Source organism: Cydia strobilella, chromosome 18 (assembly GCF_947568885.1).
Source record: "Cydia strobilella chromosome 18, ilCydStro3.1, whole genome shotgun sequence".
NCBI classification, from domain to species: Eukaryota; Metazoa; Arthropoda; class Insecta; order Lepidoptera; family Tortricidae; genus Cydia; species Cydia strobilella.
In genome coordinates this window covers 9,881,496-9,898,296 of record NC_086058.1, presented here as the reverse complement: position 1 = coordinate 9,898,296, position 16,801 = coordinate 9,881,496, and the positions used below count along the sequence as shown (strand labels likewise).

At 39.1% G+C, this 16,801-nt stretch overlaps 3 protein-coding genes across 3 annotated transcripts; 2 read left to right on the top strand and 1 right to left on the bottom strand.

Annotated features, from left to right (window-relative positions):
- Positions 1 to 9,224: 9,224 nt before the first annotated feature.
- On the bottom strand, positions 9,225 to 12,201 carry LOC134749310 (RNA-binding protein spenito). The gene is made up of 2 exons (XM_063684209.1): positions 12,022 to 12,201; positions 9,225 to 11,928 (listed from the first exon to the last, which is right to left on the bottom strand). The coding sequence occupies exon 2, from the start codon at positions 11,900 to 11,902 to the stop codon at positions 9,650 to 9,652; it is 2,253 nt and encodes a 750-aa protein (XP_063540279.1). The 5' UTR covers positions 11,903 to 11,928; positions 12,022 to 12,201; the 3' UTR covers positions 9,225 to 9,649.
- Positions 12,202 to 12,919: 718 nt separating this feature from the next.
- Positions 12,920 to 14,344, top strand: LOC134749232 (peroxisomal membrane protein 11B). Its single transcript, XM_063684119.1, has 3 exons — positions 12,920 to 13,261; positions 13,338 to 13,453; positions 13,582 to 14,344. The coding sequence occupies exons 1-3, from the start codon at positions 13,206 to 13,208 to the stop codon at positions 14,121 to 14,123; spliced, it is 714 nt and encodes a 237-aa protein (XP_063540189.1). The 5' UTR covers positions 12,920 to 13,205; the 3' UTR covers positions 14,124 to 14,344.
- A 1,186-nt stretch (positions 14,345 to 15,530) lies between these two features.
- Positions 15,531 to 16,546, top strand: LOC134749742 (small ribosomal subunit protein uS17m). Its single transcript, XM_063684766.1, has 2 exons — positions 15,531 to 15,735; positions 16,127 to 16,546. The coding sequence occupies exons 1-2, from the start codon at positions 15,610 to 15,612 to the stop codon at positions 16,484 to 16,486; spliced, it is 486 nt and encodes a 161-aa protein (XP_063540836.1). The 5' UTR covers positions 15,531 to 15,609; the 3' UTR covers positions 16,487 to 16,546.
- Positions 16,547 to 16,801: the final 255 nt, after the last annotated feature.

Here is a 16,801-nt window from a genome sequence, read left to right as displayed (position 1 = left end):
AATTATAACTCCTATGGAAATTGCAATAAGATTCAAAATGAACAAATGGAAAAATTATTTGCGATTTCTTGGGTGGTCCCACTACGGTTACTAAATGCCGGCGAGTCGAACGCTACAGAACCAGTCTATAATGTGTCCTCGAGATGCGTAACAAAGGCGCGTTATCGGAGAGCGCACTTACACTGGTTTTTTGAGCGTTGGACTAGCACGTAACTTCGCAAACGCAGACTATCTTGTTTAGTAGATTTACATAATTATAGCCGGTGGCCATCAAAGGTTTTAATATATATGTTTGTTCGCGTAACGATTTTCACACACTACTTACACTACTCGGTTTCCAAACAGACAAATTGAATCAGTGCCTATTAGTACCAGTAGTGTCCTAAATCCATCAGGTTATGGGCCCAGCACGTTTCTACTATAGGTACTCCTACAGATTTTTTTTTCAAGACCTTTATACAGTGCTGCTCAATATACATAAAATAGGCAAGCAGCGAGTTCTATAATGCTATGAACGCCCCACACATACATATAAGCGAAGGGAATGAACAAACCTGAGACATCTATCAACATGAGTGCAGTCTCGTACTGCCTGACTGAGTAGTTAGAATGCTGGCGTATTATCTCGTCGGGCACCATTGACGCGATGATGCTTCCTCGCCTAGCAGTCTCTAGAGCGTCGGTCATGTTGCCTTCATTGCTGTTGATCATAATAGTTCTGTCTTAACAGTCGTAAGAGTAACTGATGCAAACAGAACGATTACGCTTACACGACGCTTGGTGTCTACTGTCTAGAACTCTACGCGTCTCGTACTCGTAACGTTTTTACGATACGCTTACGCTCCGTGTCATCCGTGTGCTGAGGGCCTAAGATCGACAGCAAGTGCTGGTCACTTTAAAGCCGTGGTGCGCGGCCCCCTTTCTTCAGCGTCATTAATCAGATTATATTGTTTCCATTTATTTATATAGGCTAATCCAACACGGAATATAGGTTGATATCTAATTTAAAGTAGTTCTAAAATATCGACACTGACAATTTGCATTCAACAGATGGCGTCGGAACCGACGTATTGCACAACAAGTACTACAACGGCTGGTAACATTATAGTTAGGTCAATATCTGCTTTATGAAGACATGGTTTTATAAATACTTATGGCAACTCATCAAAATGGCGCAAGGACCATAATGGGGGTTGGCCAGTCTTAAGTATTTTACAGATGGCGCAAACATAAGTTTGACCTGTGTCGAAACGTCGGTAAATAAAGGTAACAAAATAAATTCGCGTTAGACCCGATTGTAAATGTACTAAATGTGATTTAATATCCGTCATTTGCGTCCAAAACGTTAGCCAAACCCCATGAAACAAAACTAGAGACAGGAAAAATTATGCTGGCGCCATCTATGCGATGATCATTTTAACCAACTCGCCCGCTTAACTACTTCTGCTGCTGATTGCATACTACCTAAGATGTGTATAATGTAGTATCTTACAAATCCGAAGGTCCCTCGTCCCGCTCTCGCGGTGACTCGGCCGTAGTTTTGGTCGCTGACTCCCTGTGGGCTCGTTTCATGGCTAACAGACACTCATTATATCGGTCGCCTGGCTCCATTTTGTCTAGAAATGATCAATGTTCAATATCTATAGGTCACTCTCGGTCCTTAACCTCTAAATAACAACGAAAGGTCGCTCGATTCAGTACAAAATAATATCGATTTATTTTATTGACGCTTTAAATTATTAAATAAGTCATACCTAACACATTCAACTGTGCGCACGCTTTACAGCGGTTGGCAACGTTTTAGCAGCCAACTTCAGCCAAGGGCCACATAGTAGATAGTAGTTAACGAAGTTGAAGCGGGCCGCTAATATTTTGTGACTATCAGATATTGTCGTTTGTCAATATTACATACAAAATAGCCAGGGAGGCTCGCGGGCCGCCTGTTGCTAAACTGTTACCGACCGCTGCTTTAAACCTAACACAAATTAAGTATAGTGCGAAATATTGATAGCCTAAGTAGATGGCGCTGTACATCTAATTCAGTTAGCAATTGTGATTAGCACACGGCGCTGAGTTCCGTAATTAAAGTATTGTTTTTGTTAGTGGCAAAAATTATGATGATAACTAATGCAGTCTTTGAGCCCTTATAAGGGAACGTGCGTTTGCGCCACTCTTTTCAATCTAGATTTAAAGCCACTTATGCCACAAGATAGAATCAAAGAGAATACTTACTGAAAACCATTGAACTATTATTTCTAACGTATTAGAACCGGCAAGAACCAGTACGAGGGTTGATCCGTATGCACCACCCCTGACCTCTTTGCTGTCACTTGGTTATTAAAACCTTTTTGCTGTAGGTTTATAGACATTTAGAGGTTATAAAAAAAAAAAAACATTTTTAAATGTCGAACTATTATTGAGCTACAGCTTACTGTAATTGTTGAGTCGTGGTTTTTTTGTATGAAAATGGATTTTGTTGAGCAGAGGGCGGTAATAAAATATCTACAAAAAATATATTTTACACCAACTTAAATCCATCAAGATATTGTGGCAACTGTACGGGAGTGTGCAGTATCCTATTACATAGTAAAACGTTGGTGTCGAGAGTTTAAGTGCGGAAGATCAAGTTGTGAAAACCAACATGGCGGTGGACCACCTGTTAACGGTCACTCCAGACGAAAACATTAATAAAGTTCACGATATGGTGTTACAAAACCGGCGAATACGTATCAGGCAAATTGTTGAAGAGACTGGCTTGTCATATCATGTAGTGCAACAGATACTTATTAAAGAATTGGGTATGAACAAGATCAGTGCAAGATGGGTGCCACGAATGTTGACCATTGATCAGAAAAGACATAGAGTATTGATTTGCCAGCGTCTGTTGGATATGTACCAAGCTAATAAAGATAATTTTCTCTATAGATACGTAACCATGGACGAGTCTTGGGTACATCACTATGATCCCGAAACTAAAATTCAAAGTAAGCAGTGGAAACACAGTGGTTCTCCGCCACCACGTAAATTTAAAGTGGCATCGTCTGCAGGAAAGGTTATGCTGTCTGTATTCTGGGATGCTCAAGGAATAATCCTGGCTGACTATTTGAAAAAGGGAGAGACTATTATAGGGGCCTATTATGCAAACTTAATTGTAAAATTGCGAGAGGCTATTAACCCTTAAATGCATGATTTTTTGTATAACTTTTTAATAAATTGAAATAGATGTGTCATGCTGTATAAAAGTAATAAATGTGATTTTGGATAGCTGCATATTGAGCCACGGACCATCAAATATACGATGCATATATACATCATTATGCATTTAAGGGTTAAAGAGAAACGCCGGTGCAAGTTGACAAGTGGCGTACTCTTCCACCAAGACAATGCTACCGTCCATACGTCCTGTGTCGCTAAGGCTGCCATACACCAAGCAGGCTTCGAATTGGTGGAGCACCCACCGTATTCGCCTGACTTGGCCCCCAGCGGCTACAGGCTATTCCCAAAATTAAAGGAATTTTTACGTGGAAAATTTTTTTTGAATAATCAAGAGGTGATATCTGTTGTGGAGGAGTGGTTCTCAGAGGTCGGACATTATTTTTTTCAGGAGGCTATTGAAATGCTGGAGCACCGATGGAATAAGTGTATTAGTGTTGAGGGAGACTATGTAGAAAAATAAATCTTGAATGTAGTTTCATTGTAAGAGGGTTAGGGGTGGTGCATACGGATCAACCCTCGTAGGTTTGCGCCATGAGGTGATGTTTTGATATCAAACTATAGAAGCGGGGCGTGAATCTCGCGCCATGAATTTTTACGGCGCTTACGACGTTTTGGTCGCGTGGTACATGTTGTGATTGCGACAATCTTAGGCGACAATTGATTGTTATGGTTCTCTATAGTAATAATAACTCAATGCTGGACACGGATCCTCCACGCACACCCCTCGGTAATAGTTATTTGTTATACAAGGGTGCAAAGTTGTATTTTACCCGCGAGTGTGGAATTGATACACGAGCAAGCGAAAGGATTCTATAGTTGAAGCACGAGCGAAGCGAGTGGTTCTAAAATAGAATCCTGAGCGTAGCGAGTGTTTTAACACACGAGAAGTAAAATACATTTGCACCCGTGTGTAACACAAAACTTTTCCCCTCACTATAGCGAGGAAAGTGCAACACCCACAGGCGTTAGATCATCTTCATCAACTGGAATCACTAATTTTTTTACGATATTATAACAAAAAACTCTGGAAATTCTGTATTTTTACGTGAGAAGTTATTAAGTAAAATTTTTGTTGACAATGTTGACATTTCTGACGTATGAAATGTCAATGATGCGTTTTGAAATTGCATCGACTTAACTTGTGCGTTCAGAATTATATTTAACATAATTATTAAAAAACAAACGTTTATTATGGAATTTTAAGATTTATGACTTAAAATCATTAAATAAGGCTAAATCTGGTATTTTTTAATAGATTCTCAAACCATTTATTTAATGATAATTAATATCGAACGAACCATTATTATGAGCGTTTTACGTGTTGTTATCTGTCACTTCTTAAACACGCTCCATCCAAGGTCAAATTACTTTCACCACTAGTGGATAAAATGCGTTTTTCCCCGCTTGTTTTAAAGGATAAAAGACGGCTTTCCGAGCTAGTGAGGGGAAAAAGTTGTTCTTGTTATACAAAACTCATCCAAGTACATACTTACATAGTAATAATGCTGATAAAGAATACTTACTCCTAAAGTTTTATCTTTTATACTTACAAAATTCTGGTCACTTTCCGTTGAGACCGAAGAGTTGACAGAAGATATTTCTGTCATATTATATCTCATACTGACGTTTTTAATATTTTTACAAGTATTCTAGAAAGTGCAAGTAGGTTTGTTGGTTTTTACTGTGATGTCCAATTAATACATGCTTTGGTAGTTGGTAGAGCAAAGTGGTAGAGTAACTAATATTGAAGAGCATACCTATACTGGCAGCGACTTCTACACCATCCATAGGCAGCGACAGTGGGCCACTTTACGGGAAAGAAATTATAAAGGTACCTACAGATTTAATTAAATATTAAGGCATGTTTAATTTGAGCACTGGATGAATGTAGATGCAGATATTCGACAGCAATATTATTTATATAATTTTAATATTCTAGAAATCATAAACAAAGAGCCGCCTGATAGTTTTTTTAGCCAAACTCTATCAGCATCATCCTTCGGCATTTTGCTACGGCTCACGGTGAACCTGAGGTCAGTTCGGCAACCATATGGCTATCATCAATCATCATCATATCAGTCAAAAAATGATTTAACTTCTGGACCATAAGGACCTCAAGAGAACTAAAAAACAAAATACAGTCATTAGTCAAAGGTAACTGCAGCGATTTTGTTAAATTCATAGAAGTTGGACGTTTAAAATATAAAATAACACTTGCAACCTGTGCTATCAAAATCGCTGCAGTTAGTGTAAGGCCCGAGTGGACGCTCAAAGCGGAGCGTTCGGCGGGGCGTGCAGCGTCGCGTCGGGCTCACAAGTAATTTGAGCAGCGTGCACAAAGGCCGCTCCTATCCGTTTGCAACTTTGCATTTGTTAAACATGCACGCTGCACGCCCCGCTGTACGTTCAACTCGAGCGTCCACTCAGGCCTTACACTTAGCTTGGCCTGACTCGTAACACCTACTCCTACTTAAACTATCGTGAGACATATTTCAAAATATTTATCAGTACGGGTACGGCGCGGGCAGTGCACGTGCACGACGTACAACCGCCGTGGACACTCGTGCCTGAGGATGGATTCCCAAAGAATCCGAAACATGTCGCCAAAAGAGACTAAATAATAATGCTACTCCTACTTATCAAATACCTCAATAACAGGGCTGGTCGAGTATAAAAATAAAACAAAACTTAACATTAATTATTTTATTAATTTCATATCACATTATAGAGTTGGTAATCGAATAAATCGCTCGTTTCTTGTAGTTTACCTATACCAAGAATACCTACTAGATAATTCCAACGTCGTTGCAGGTTGACCTGTAGTTGTAAAGAGGAACCGTGTCGCGTAGCTCTTCTCTAAGTTCAGCATCATCCATTCGGGATCAAAGAAATAAAACTGTTGCAGGGCAAGATGGCAGCTCTCAATAACTAAGGTTAATTTATGTCCATTCGAATATAACTAAGTTCTGTGGGACAAACGATTTTAATTAACCGACGAATCAAAATTTATAGTTGCCAAAAGAGATACTTTAGCAGAGAAATGTCAATGACAAACGTTTGTAACTGCTGTTAAATCAGTTGGAAGTAAAGATTGATACTAGTTAGTGTATTAGATTAGAAAATTAGATACCGTAAAGAATAAGAAGTAGATTCAGATTTCCGACGTTTTTAACTCTTTAATATCGTTTATAACAGCATAGCATGACTCATCTGCCTTATGCCAGATATAAAAGGTACCTACTTAATAGCTGAGAAGTCAATGACATGATATTGGAACCAGGTCACCACAACTTATTTATAACGTGAAATTGAATCTCATAATGCAAAGAAGTCGCTAGGTATTAATTTAAAGCTACATCGAAGTAGCTAGGTCGTCGGTCAGTTTTTTGAAGCCAACTCTAATAATTTTTACTCTAGTAATTTTTACAATATTAGATTCCTCTTGTGTATGACGTAGGCCATATATTCCTAGTAATTTTTACAATATTATACTCCTCTTATGACGTAGGCCATTCCTAGTAATTTTTACAATATTATACTCCTCTTATGTATGACGTAGGCCTGTAGATGGTGAGGTGAGCGCCGACCAGGTACGACGTCTACAATCGGAAAGTCGATGCTGATTCCCTGGAAATCCAAGCACAAAATAGTATAACTACCCTACCTACTTACATATAATATAACAATTTCCCCGTTGAACGTTCCCGGTGTGCCCGTAGAGCCAAGAATGCTATTCCTATGGCGTAGGTGCGTACGTACCTAATAAGCAACAGCATAATTTTACAGCTTAGTTCTTCGTGAATCCTTGAGTAGGTAAGGCGCCATTCATTTATAACGTAAGACGATTTAGAGAATGAGGAGTGTCGAATCGAACATGTCTTATTTTTTCTTACAAGGGGGTTGGGGGGCGGTTTTCATAGTTCTTACGTAAGATTACAAAGATGAGAAACTTGAAATGTCTATGAAATGATGACGTTTAAAATAATACTCCCACACTATGCTATCAAACACGGTGCAGTTAGCTTAGACGGGCTCCACTACCTTTGTAGGTACAAATAAACATTCAAAATGTTTTGTTTTTTTTAATAAAAACTAAACGTGTAATTAAAGTTTTCCTTCTGATTCTTACGTAATATAGGGGGGAGAGGGTCGGCCTATTCTTATTTTTTATTACATAGGGGAGGGAGAGGGTAAAAACTGGCAACAAGTCTTAGCAAAGATAGATATAACTTCGTAATAAATGGAATATGGATACAGTCTAAGGAAAAAATCTCGTTTAGATGGCCACTACTTTTGGCCTATTCTCGTATAGATGGCGTTGACGGTTTCGTTTGTTATTTAACAATTTTAACGCATATCAGTGAAAGAACATGGGTCAAAATCATATAAAAATAATTAATGCAGTAAAAAAAATCATTTATCCATATATGTACATAATACATTTTTTGATATTTTTATTTTTAGTTTTAATCGTGTGTCGATAGATGGCAGTGAATTTACTGTGCCTACAAAATTTACTATGACAGTACCGCTCTATCCTATTATATCCTCTTTGGTCTTACGTAATAAATGAATGGCGCCTAAGTAACTAAAGCGATTGACACACCCTCCTGAATTGAGTAACTGACGAGAGGGATGCCGCAATGAAACAAGAAGATATCTCCATCTCGCATCAACGTATCGCTGCGTCCTCAGACTAGATTCAGGGAGGTGTATCAAGCTCAAGCCTCTGCTAATGTTAAGTACGTATGTATATTATACGCGTGGCTCCATAAAAATAGTTGCAGAGATCAAATTAAACCTTAGGTAGGTTGGTATGCCCCATAATGTAATGAGCGGGAATTTGCCTAATTAGTTACCAATAAAAAAAGACCTTAATTTTACGATCCAGCGATATCAGCGGGCTGAGCACGGTCGCTTTTTTATCACCTGTCAATATGCCTGTCACTTTCGCACTTACATACTTGTTAGAACGCACATAGTGAAAGGCGATAAAAATGCGACCGTGCTCAGCCCGCTGATAACTTAGGGATGTGTATGTACATAGATTAGTACAGTCGCCATCAGATATATCGGAGCGGCCAAGGTGCTCATAAATATCTGAACACGCCTCTATATTTTTGAGCACCTCGGCCGCTCCGATATATCTGATGGCGACTGTACCTATTGGCTATTCTCTAAAAAAGAGCATGTACATGACAAAAGAAGTAATTAGGTGCACTCAACAACAGAAGTAGGTGGGTGAGGTGTTGAAAATGAGCCCGGCAAGACTTATTCTTGTCAAAGAACAGTGTGTAGATCATAAAAGGGAATGCAAGTTAATTTAATATTTTTGAAAGAAGTAGATAGTTATAACAATGTACCTGTTTATGGGGGGCAGTTTTAATCAGGCTAAGAAATATTAGGAAGGTACTAAATTATTAGAATCAGTAATAAAAGTGTCCCTTAAAAACAACAATACCAAGCCTGGCCAGCACACTGTCATTGAAACTGCCAAAAAAAGGATATGTAATGGCTTTCAGTAAGGCATTTGTTTTCAATACCTATTAGTTGTACCAGGAAGTGACCAGTAGCACCCTCAGAATCAGAATTAGGAAATATTATGGCCATACATCCTGGTTATCCATATTTGCTGGCCAAACCATAATAGTAAGAATTCGGTTCATATGATAACAGACCTTTGCATCCATTGTTTGTTACTCACCAATAAGACTCAACTAGGGTACACAGAACAATACAATAGCACTTTTCACTGCAAATGTTGCACCTTTGTCTAAATAAGCTCTAATTCAACTTTCACAAAACTTAACATTCTTGTTTAAGAAGTCTACAGGCACATATAACAGCACAAACATCAGTGGGCATTAACACATTGAATAGCTACATCACTGTCACCCCAGCTTGGGTAACCCACTGAAGTGCATCACATCTTGAACAACACAAAATGAGACACTGAAGGTTGCACTTCCGCTTTCACTGTCACAAGGTATAAAAAAACTACAACTTCAGAAGGAATAGGTAATCTATTTGCATGTTCACACACTTACACTAGCACCTCACCTACCATACACTAGTTTTACACTATAACTGAACATATAAAAAACTGAATTTATGTCACTATCTCATAAATACACTTGAACAATGTTTATTAGTCATCAGTTTACCATCTTTTGATTGTTACAATACTAGCAAAAACTAACACCTATTATTATTTTATTTGTAACAATTATTGCTGAACACTAAAACTGTGAACAAACACAGCACTTGCACAATTTAAAATTGGTTAATGAAACCTCCACTTAACTAATTTTACATACACCTCACAACAGCACTACACAACACAAGAATACAGAACAAAAGTGGAAAACATTTTGAATTTAAAAAAAATCTTAACTAATAATCATTTTGTTTACATAATTTAAACTCATATTTTTTAAGCAGAGCCTCCGCGTACCACCACAATCACCAAGTGGTCCTCTTTCAGACTGTCCTCTGTCAAATTGTGACAAGTTCTTTTCAGTAGATCTGTGGAAAAGTCACAAGGGGGGAAAGAGTATAGCACTCCGGTGGCTTCTGTCTCTTTGTTTAACAGTGAGATGACGCCAGCCGCCTCTTTTTGTTTCAAATATGATACCAAATTCCTCATTGGCCTTGTCTGAATGCTTGTATCTTCATTGGTTATAGAAGCTGTAGAACCTGCCACACCTAAAAATATAGCATGGGAACTAGATGTAGCGATTCTCTTCTGCACATCATCTAGTTTTGGCTGGTCTAGTCTCAATCTTTGTGTAATTCTCAGCTGGTTTTTGCCATCTTCGTCCTTCATTAGACTGTCAATGATTTCAGAGTCACCATCTGTGAGATGTAATTTTGTTGGAAATAGAGAATTTTTAAGAATGAGTGCACCATTCCAAATTGTGGTTGCTTTTCGTACAACTTCTGGTAGTGTACGGGCCGAAGCTAGCATGCCTCCACTTCGGCGCGGTGAGCCATCTGAATCGCTATCGGGAGAGCGGCGCCGCGGCGACCGTGAACGCGAGCGGTCCACTCCAGGCTCTCGTGAACCAGATCGACGAAGTCGCCCTTCATATTCTCCATCAGCAGGAGGGCGGCGCCATTCGTCGTCACGGTAATCTCCACTGCCGTGATAAACGCCTCTAAACATACCACCGCGACCACGGCCACCTCTGCCTCTTCCTCTGTAACCAGGAGTACCATATGCATATCCATCCTCCCACGTACCCTCATATCCTTCATAGCCTTCCACGGGCCTACCATCTTCACCAACTGGTGGTGCATAGGTTTTAGGTCTGTATGGTCCACCATTACCAACATCAGCAAAATCTATGCGAAGGCGCCTATCTGGACCACCAAGTGGGAATCCTCTCATTTCCTTGACTGCTGCTTGTGCTGCATCAATGGAGTCGTACAAAATGTAGGCATGGGCTTCACCCTTCGCATACTCAATCTTTTTTATAGCTCCAAATCTATCAAATTCTCTTTCCAGCTGCGCCACTGAGGTCCAAGGTCCTAGACCACCAACCCAAACTCTTGTTGTTGGTGTTGCCTTACCATATCCAATTTTACATTGGAATTTGCCGATGTATTGACCTGAGAGCTCTACTTTGGCTCTATGTGCCATATCAAGAGTTTGATATCTAACAAATGCAAAAGCATTACCTGTGCCTGGTGGTGGCCGTTTAATGTCAATATCCTCAACAATACCATATCTGCCGAATATGCGTCTCAGTTCCTCATCAGATATGTTTATCTCCAGATTGCCTGCAAACAATGTCCTGGTAGCTAATGGATCATCTTCGGGGTGGACATGGTGCAAATAGTTAGGGAACTTGTCTTTCTTATTCTCCATTTTCTCAAAAGGTGGGTGATGAGGTCTTGGCATGTATGGGCGAGGCATGTAGTGGGGATGCGGAGGGTGATGCATGGGTGGGCGGTGATGCATTGGAGGCCCATGAGGACCAGCCATGGGATATTCATGCATGGGTGGGCGGAAATCTCTGTGATGGGGAGGCACAGTGGGTGGAATGCCATAAGCTCGGTCATCAGGTGGGGGACGACGGCGCTCCGGAACTGGAGACCAAGCGTAGGAATAGGGGCGGTCATAATCGGGTGGTGTAATACTGCGGGGTCTGCTCCGGTACTCTGAACGTACGGGCTCATAAACAGGGTCAACAATTGCAACTTTATCATACAATATTATACGCGGTTTGGCATGTTTGGCGTCTCGCGCATCTTCAACGCTGCGGAAACATACGTAGGCGACTCGTTCATCTAACTCATGGGAAATTTTGATGCTGAAATCTCCAAACTTTTTATACTCCCTATACAACGTATCCTTTACGATTTCATCGGAAGCTTTAGGGTGAAGTGCACTAACGCAGAGCACCTTATAGTAGGGTCTTGAAGACTCCTCGCGGACTTCACGAGAGCGCACATAATCGTCGCGATGCGGTGACACGTAGCGGCCCCGGGGACTCGGGGACCGGACCCTCCGTCGCACCCGCTCCGGTGTGACGCGCTCATCCGAGCTGTCGTCGTACCTGCCTATGCTACTGCGAGTCCTCTTCGAACGCGGCATACTATCCCTGGACGAGCTCCTCTTCATGTTACGAATTTTCACCGTTATACGATCTCTATCTCTATCGCTACGCGGTAATCCAATCATGAAAGCTCAGTACGATGAACCACTATCTGAAATGCACAACATTACACGTCACTTCAAAATGTCGCCTTGTTCCAGAAAATGTACAATCACTGCAGCACACAGAGTTATGGAAGTCTTACCACAAACTATTAGTCACTTTTCTCGGATCACTCAACACCGTAACACCTCCACTCCACGAAAATAACACGCGATTTATTGAAATTCACAAGAACACTACTACAGTGTCACTCACTAACATTTCTTGACAAATCAAAATGGCGTCGCTATCGCTACTACGTTGTATTTCGTTTCGCCTTCGTCATCGCGCCTGCCCCACCCGTTTCACTTTTCACTCTGCTCTGCGACGGCGACGCAAAATACGCAACGCAAATGATTGGTGATTGGTTCGTTCGGGCGGTTGGTAGAGAAAAAAAATGTTACCAAATCGAAAAATATGGATGAAGAAAAATCGATTTATTGTTTCCGATTCGATTATTCCTGCCAAAGTTTTAAAAAAAATATTCGTCTACATTGTTTATGATACATTTGTAGCCTATATATGGCAACTATAGCTAGTTTAGTCTGTGACTTCGGAAGTTCAGACACTTCGGACTGCGTAGAGCAAAGAGTAGTATAATATGTGTAGAGTGTAGTTGTGTACTATGTATGTCACTTCACTAGGCTTGTGCCTGCTCGGTCACTAAGAGCGCTCCGCTCTCGGTCAAACGAACTAGTTCGGTCTTTTAGTTGCTTTAGTTCAGTTCGGTTGTTGAGAGCCGGGAATGAATAGGAATCGGTTTTTCATTGGATACCTTAACAACCTAAACACCTTAACAATACAAAAAAAATCACGTACATATTTTAGGAGGGTCACGACGTTCATTCATCTCGTTCACACTCGTGCCGAACAGTGTCAACCGTTTCGTTCCATCCATTTACCGTTTCACTCAGTCATGCGCTCTCCAATTCCATTGAACTAAAGGACCTAAAGACCGATTAAGAGCGTGCAAAAAGATTTAGTTCCTTTCGGTCCTTCACGGGATTTCATTCTTAACAGATCTTAGTTCATGACCGACTCAAGCCTAGCCTACACTTCACTTGTCAGTCCACTAACTAAACTTCTACTGTGTAGTTTGATTAAATTTAATTGCTGTTGATGAAGGAAATTCATAAACGGATTACAAACTCGAGATAAAACTGAAGATATTAAGAGCAAGTTGATCAGTTAGTCAAAAAGCAATTTTTTTGCAAAAGTCAACTAGGTATAGAATTCAAAAAAAAAATATAAACTGATCCTAGAGGGTAAAGTTCGAATAGCAAAGATATGGATATTATAATTAAAGTAAATAATCAGTCCAACGGCAGAGATAAATTAGCCAGGTAAGCATATTAAATATTAACATGGTTCAATACTAAAAAAGTTCTTTCTGGTCTTTAATTAATTTGTAAATTTCAGATTATTCCAGTATACTAGCCGCCTAATATGGCATCAGCTAGAAACTAGAAATGCTAATAAATATTCAATTGACAGAATTCGAAATCTAGAACTTGCTCTCAGTTCTTTCCGTAAAAGTAAGTAAACAACATACCTCATTTCATTATACATATAGATAGTACCTAAGTAATTGATCAAATAGTTATTAATACATTATATGATAAGAGTTTCTCAATGCCAGATAACTAACTTCTTATTTTTTTAGTCTTGCGTCTGGGAAGATGCATAGATATTTGCTACACTGCCTTGGACAGCATGCATATTGAGGACCCCTTTCTCAGAATATCACTTACAGTAAGCAAACTGGCTCATGGACTATACTTATACGCTGACCACATTGTATGGCTAACAAAAAGTGGTTTTCTAAAAACAGATTCTGATAACTGGAACAAAACTGCAAACCGATTTTGGTTACTATCTATTATAGCAAATTTGGCTAGAGACTTATATGAAATATTACATGTCTTAGAATTAAATCGGTCATCATTCTTAAAACCATCAGAATTACTTGGTGTAACTTCTAGGCAATTTGATCTGTCTTCCAGTTTAAAACATGTGCATGCATTAGTTTCTTGTCACAAAGATATATTTATAGATACTGTTAAGAATTCTTGTGATTTGTTTATACCTTTAACAGCTCTGGGTTTTACAAAGCTCAGTCCAAGTGCCGTTGGTACATTAGGAGCTGTATCATCAATAGCGGCCTTGGTCACTATTATAAAACCAATAACAAAGTTAGTTCCATAATCTCATACATATGTTAATTTACTAAATGAAATCAAACTATAAGGCTGGTTTCATATTGTTTTGTGGTGCTGGGTAAGGATTGTGATGTTTCTTAAATGCCATTTATATTGCGAGGGTTATTTTTTAGGTTTTTTTTAATCATAAATACTATGATATTAATGTATTCTATGTTGCATCATTATAATCATGTTAATTAAATGTCACAATTTAAGAATTTATCACTTCTCTTGTTTTATTTCATTGCTGCTTGGTAAAGGCCCCCTATGCCTTTTACATGTCCTCAGTTGTGTTGTGTAGCTGGTATCTGGTAAACACTTTTGTTTGTCATTTAAACAAAAATGATTTGATTGTGTAAACAGTCAGTTTAGTAGTGATGTAATTTACCAACTATGAGCATGCTAACCGGATTCTGAAAAAACCGGACAAGTGCCAGTCGGACTCGCCCACCGAGGGTTCCGTACTTTTAGTATTTGTTGTTATAGCGGCAACAGAAATACATCATAGTGTATCGAAAATATATGAAAATTTCAACTGTGATGTAGCGTGATATCACGGTTGATGAGATACAGCCTGGTGACAGACAGACTGACAGAGTAGTCTTAGTAATAGGGTCCCGTTTTTACCATTTGAATGGGTACGGAACCCTAAAAATCAGTCTTTCTTGTTTGACTAAATAGTCGTAACAGACTACCGCACCTCGACCTTGGTGCGCGGTGCGGTCAAACTACCTCTAGCTCGCTCTAACTTATAGCTGCGTACTTAACGCACGTACGGCGACCACCTTAAACATTAACGACACGCGGGCCACACCGCACCTAGGTGCGGTTGTCTGTTACGGATAAAAAGATGAAATTCTGTTTCTGCACTTGGTCCCTATAGCACGACAACTTAATAAATTCATACCACACATTAATATGGTTCCTCGATCAATTACACTTTAACTATACAATAGTTTACTTGGTCAAGTTCTAGCACATGGTGCATTTAACCCGTTGAAGCACTGGGAGGGTTATAAAGCCTCCACAGACCTTACAACAAATCGTGATTTGTTTGCATGCATTCGATTTTAGATAATTGCCGGCTTAGGCCCCATAGCTTTTTCGCTCTTACTTATGGGTGCGTCAACACGCAACGCTTTTTAAGCTCTCGTGGGCATGGGGCCTACGCGAGCGAATAAGGTGCGTCATGTGCAATTTAAAATCTAGGACGCGTTCAGAGTATAGTCTGTCAAGCCATGACTGTCAGTAGAAATAAGCGGTAATCGTCCCATAGAAAATTTGAATTTCACGCCTTTTACTACTGATAAAGTCGTTTGACCGGCTATAGTTTGGTACACATAGTTTTTGGTATCCAAACGCACTACTTTTACTTTCTGTCATGGTGTCATGTCAATATAACTGTCAAAAGAACCTAAATAAAATAATAGAGATCTTCATATCTTCATTATCCTCAATAATCGTTGAAAACAATTTAACTACAAATTAAAATGGCCCGTAATGTGGCTGAAACGGCAAGAAAATTCCTTTTAATGGGACAATGCGTCCCGTCTGTTAAACAAAATGCAGCTAAAATTAGAGTCAAGAGGTTAGAATTGGATGAAAACTTACTCATGGTTAGTATAAAATAATACTTTTTAGGGACTCTTAAAACAAAATAATTCGTTATTCTTTCATTTCATTTATTTATTGCATTCCATATGTTATTACAGATGATATCCTAAACTAAATTGTCACAACATGAACCCTGAATAGGGTATAGCAAGTTTACCTTAATAGCTAAATACTTAAAATTACCTTATAAAATATATTACCTATTGCTTAATATCTAAATTTACCACGTATACTTTCAAAATAATTTAAATACATTTCAAGTCATTAGCTTTGCAATCACAGTAAATAGTAATTAAACAATACCTATACTAATAATAACATGATACAAATTAAAGTTCTATATTAAAATAAGCAGTAATGCTCTTCATATTCGCATTCTTTGTTCTGTTACAGTATTTCAGGAAAGACGAATTTTACTATTGCCATGATCCTGCAAAGAAATGTAAAACTGGAGACATAGTTTTAATCCAAGCATTACCTCAAAAGCTGACTAAACTTATTACCCATGAAGTAAAGGAGGTTGTTTATCCATTTGGCGATGTAACCGATCCAGTAACAGGCAAGAAAGTGGCTAAGGAAAAATACAGAGAAGATATTGATAGAGAAGCGGAGCTGTATGGAAAACTGAAGTCTACATTTGATTATAAGAAAGCACCTCCAAGAGGCTGGCAAGACAATAAAAAAGACTTTTCTTCTAAACCTACTTACACGAAGTTCCATGTATTTGATGAAAATGATCCGTATGCTATTTAAGTAGTTTGTTTAGTTATTTTATAGTTTTCATAGGTAAATAAAATGATGTAGATATTATAATTGGTATTATTTTATCCAATGTGAAGTTACCTGCAACCTTTACTCATAGTGTGACACCTATAAGAAAAATAGTAGATATATTATATACAAACAACCTTCACCGCATAGTAGGGTCTGCCATCTAGTGGCGTAAATCTAAAAATGGAAACTTGACATAATGATTCGCGCCAATGAATAGGCGGCGTCTGTGCTGCCGTCTACAGTTCATGTACGCTCCCTATAAGTAGGTACGCGTTGGGGGTCATTAGGCCAAAA

Excerpts from the sequence above, each read along its gene's own strand:
- LOC134749310 (XM_063684209.1), bottom strand. The coding sequence starts at position 11,902 with ATGATTGGATTACCGCGTAGCGATAGAGATAGAGATCGTATAACGGTG.
- LOC134749232 (XM_063684119.1), top strand. The coding sequence starts at position 13,206 with ATGGATATTATAATTAAAGTAAATAATCAGTCCAACGGCAGAGATAAA. Across the intron at positions 13,262-13,337 it reads GGCAGAGATAAATTAGCCAG|ATTATTCCAGTATACTAGCC; the intron begins GTAAGCATATTA and ends TGTAAATTTCAG. Across the intron at positions 13,454-13,581 it reads TCTCAGTTCTTTCCGTAAAA|TCTTGCGTCTGGGAAGATGC; the intron begins GTAAGTAAACAA and ends TTATTTTTTTAG.
- LOC134749742 (XM_063684766.1), top strand. The coding sequence starts at position 15,610 with ATGGCCCGTAATGTGGCTGAAACGGCAAGAAAATTCCTTTTAATGGGA. Across the intron at positions 15,736-16,126 it reads TGGATGAAAACTTACTCATG|TATTTCAGGAAAGACGAATT; the intron begins GTTAGTATAAAA and ends GTTCTGTTACAG.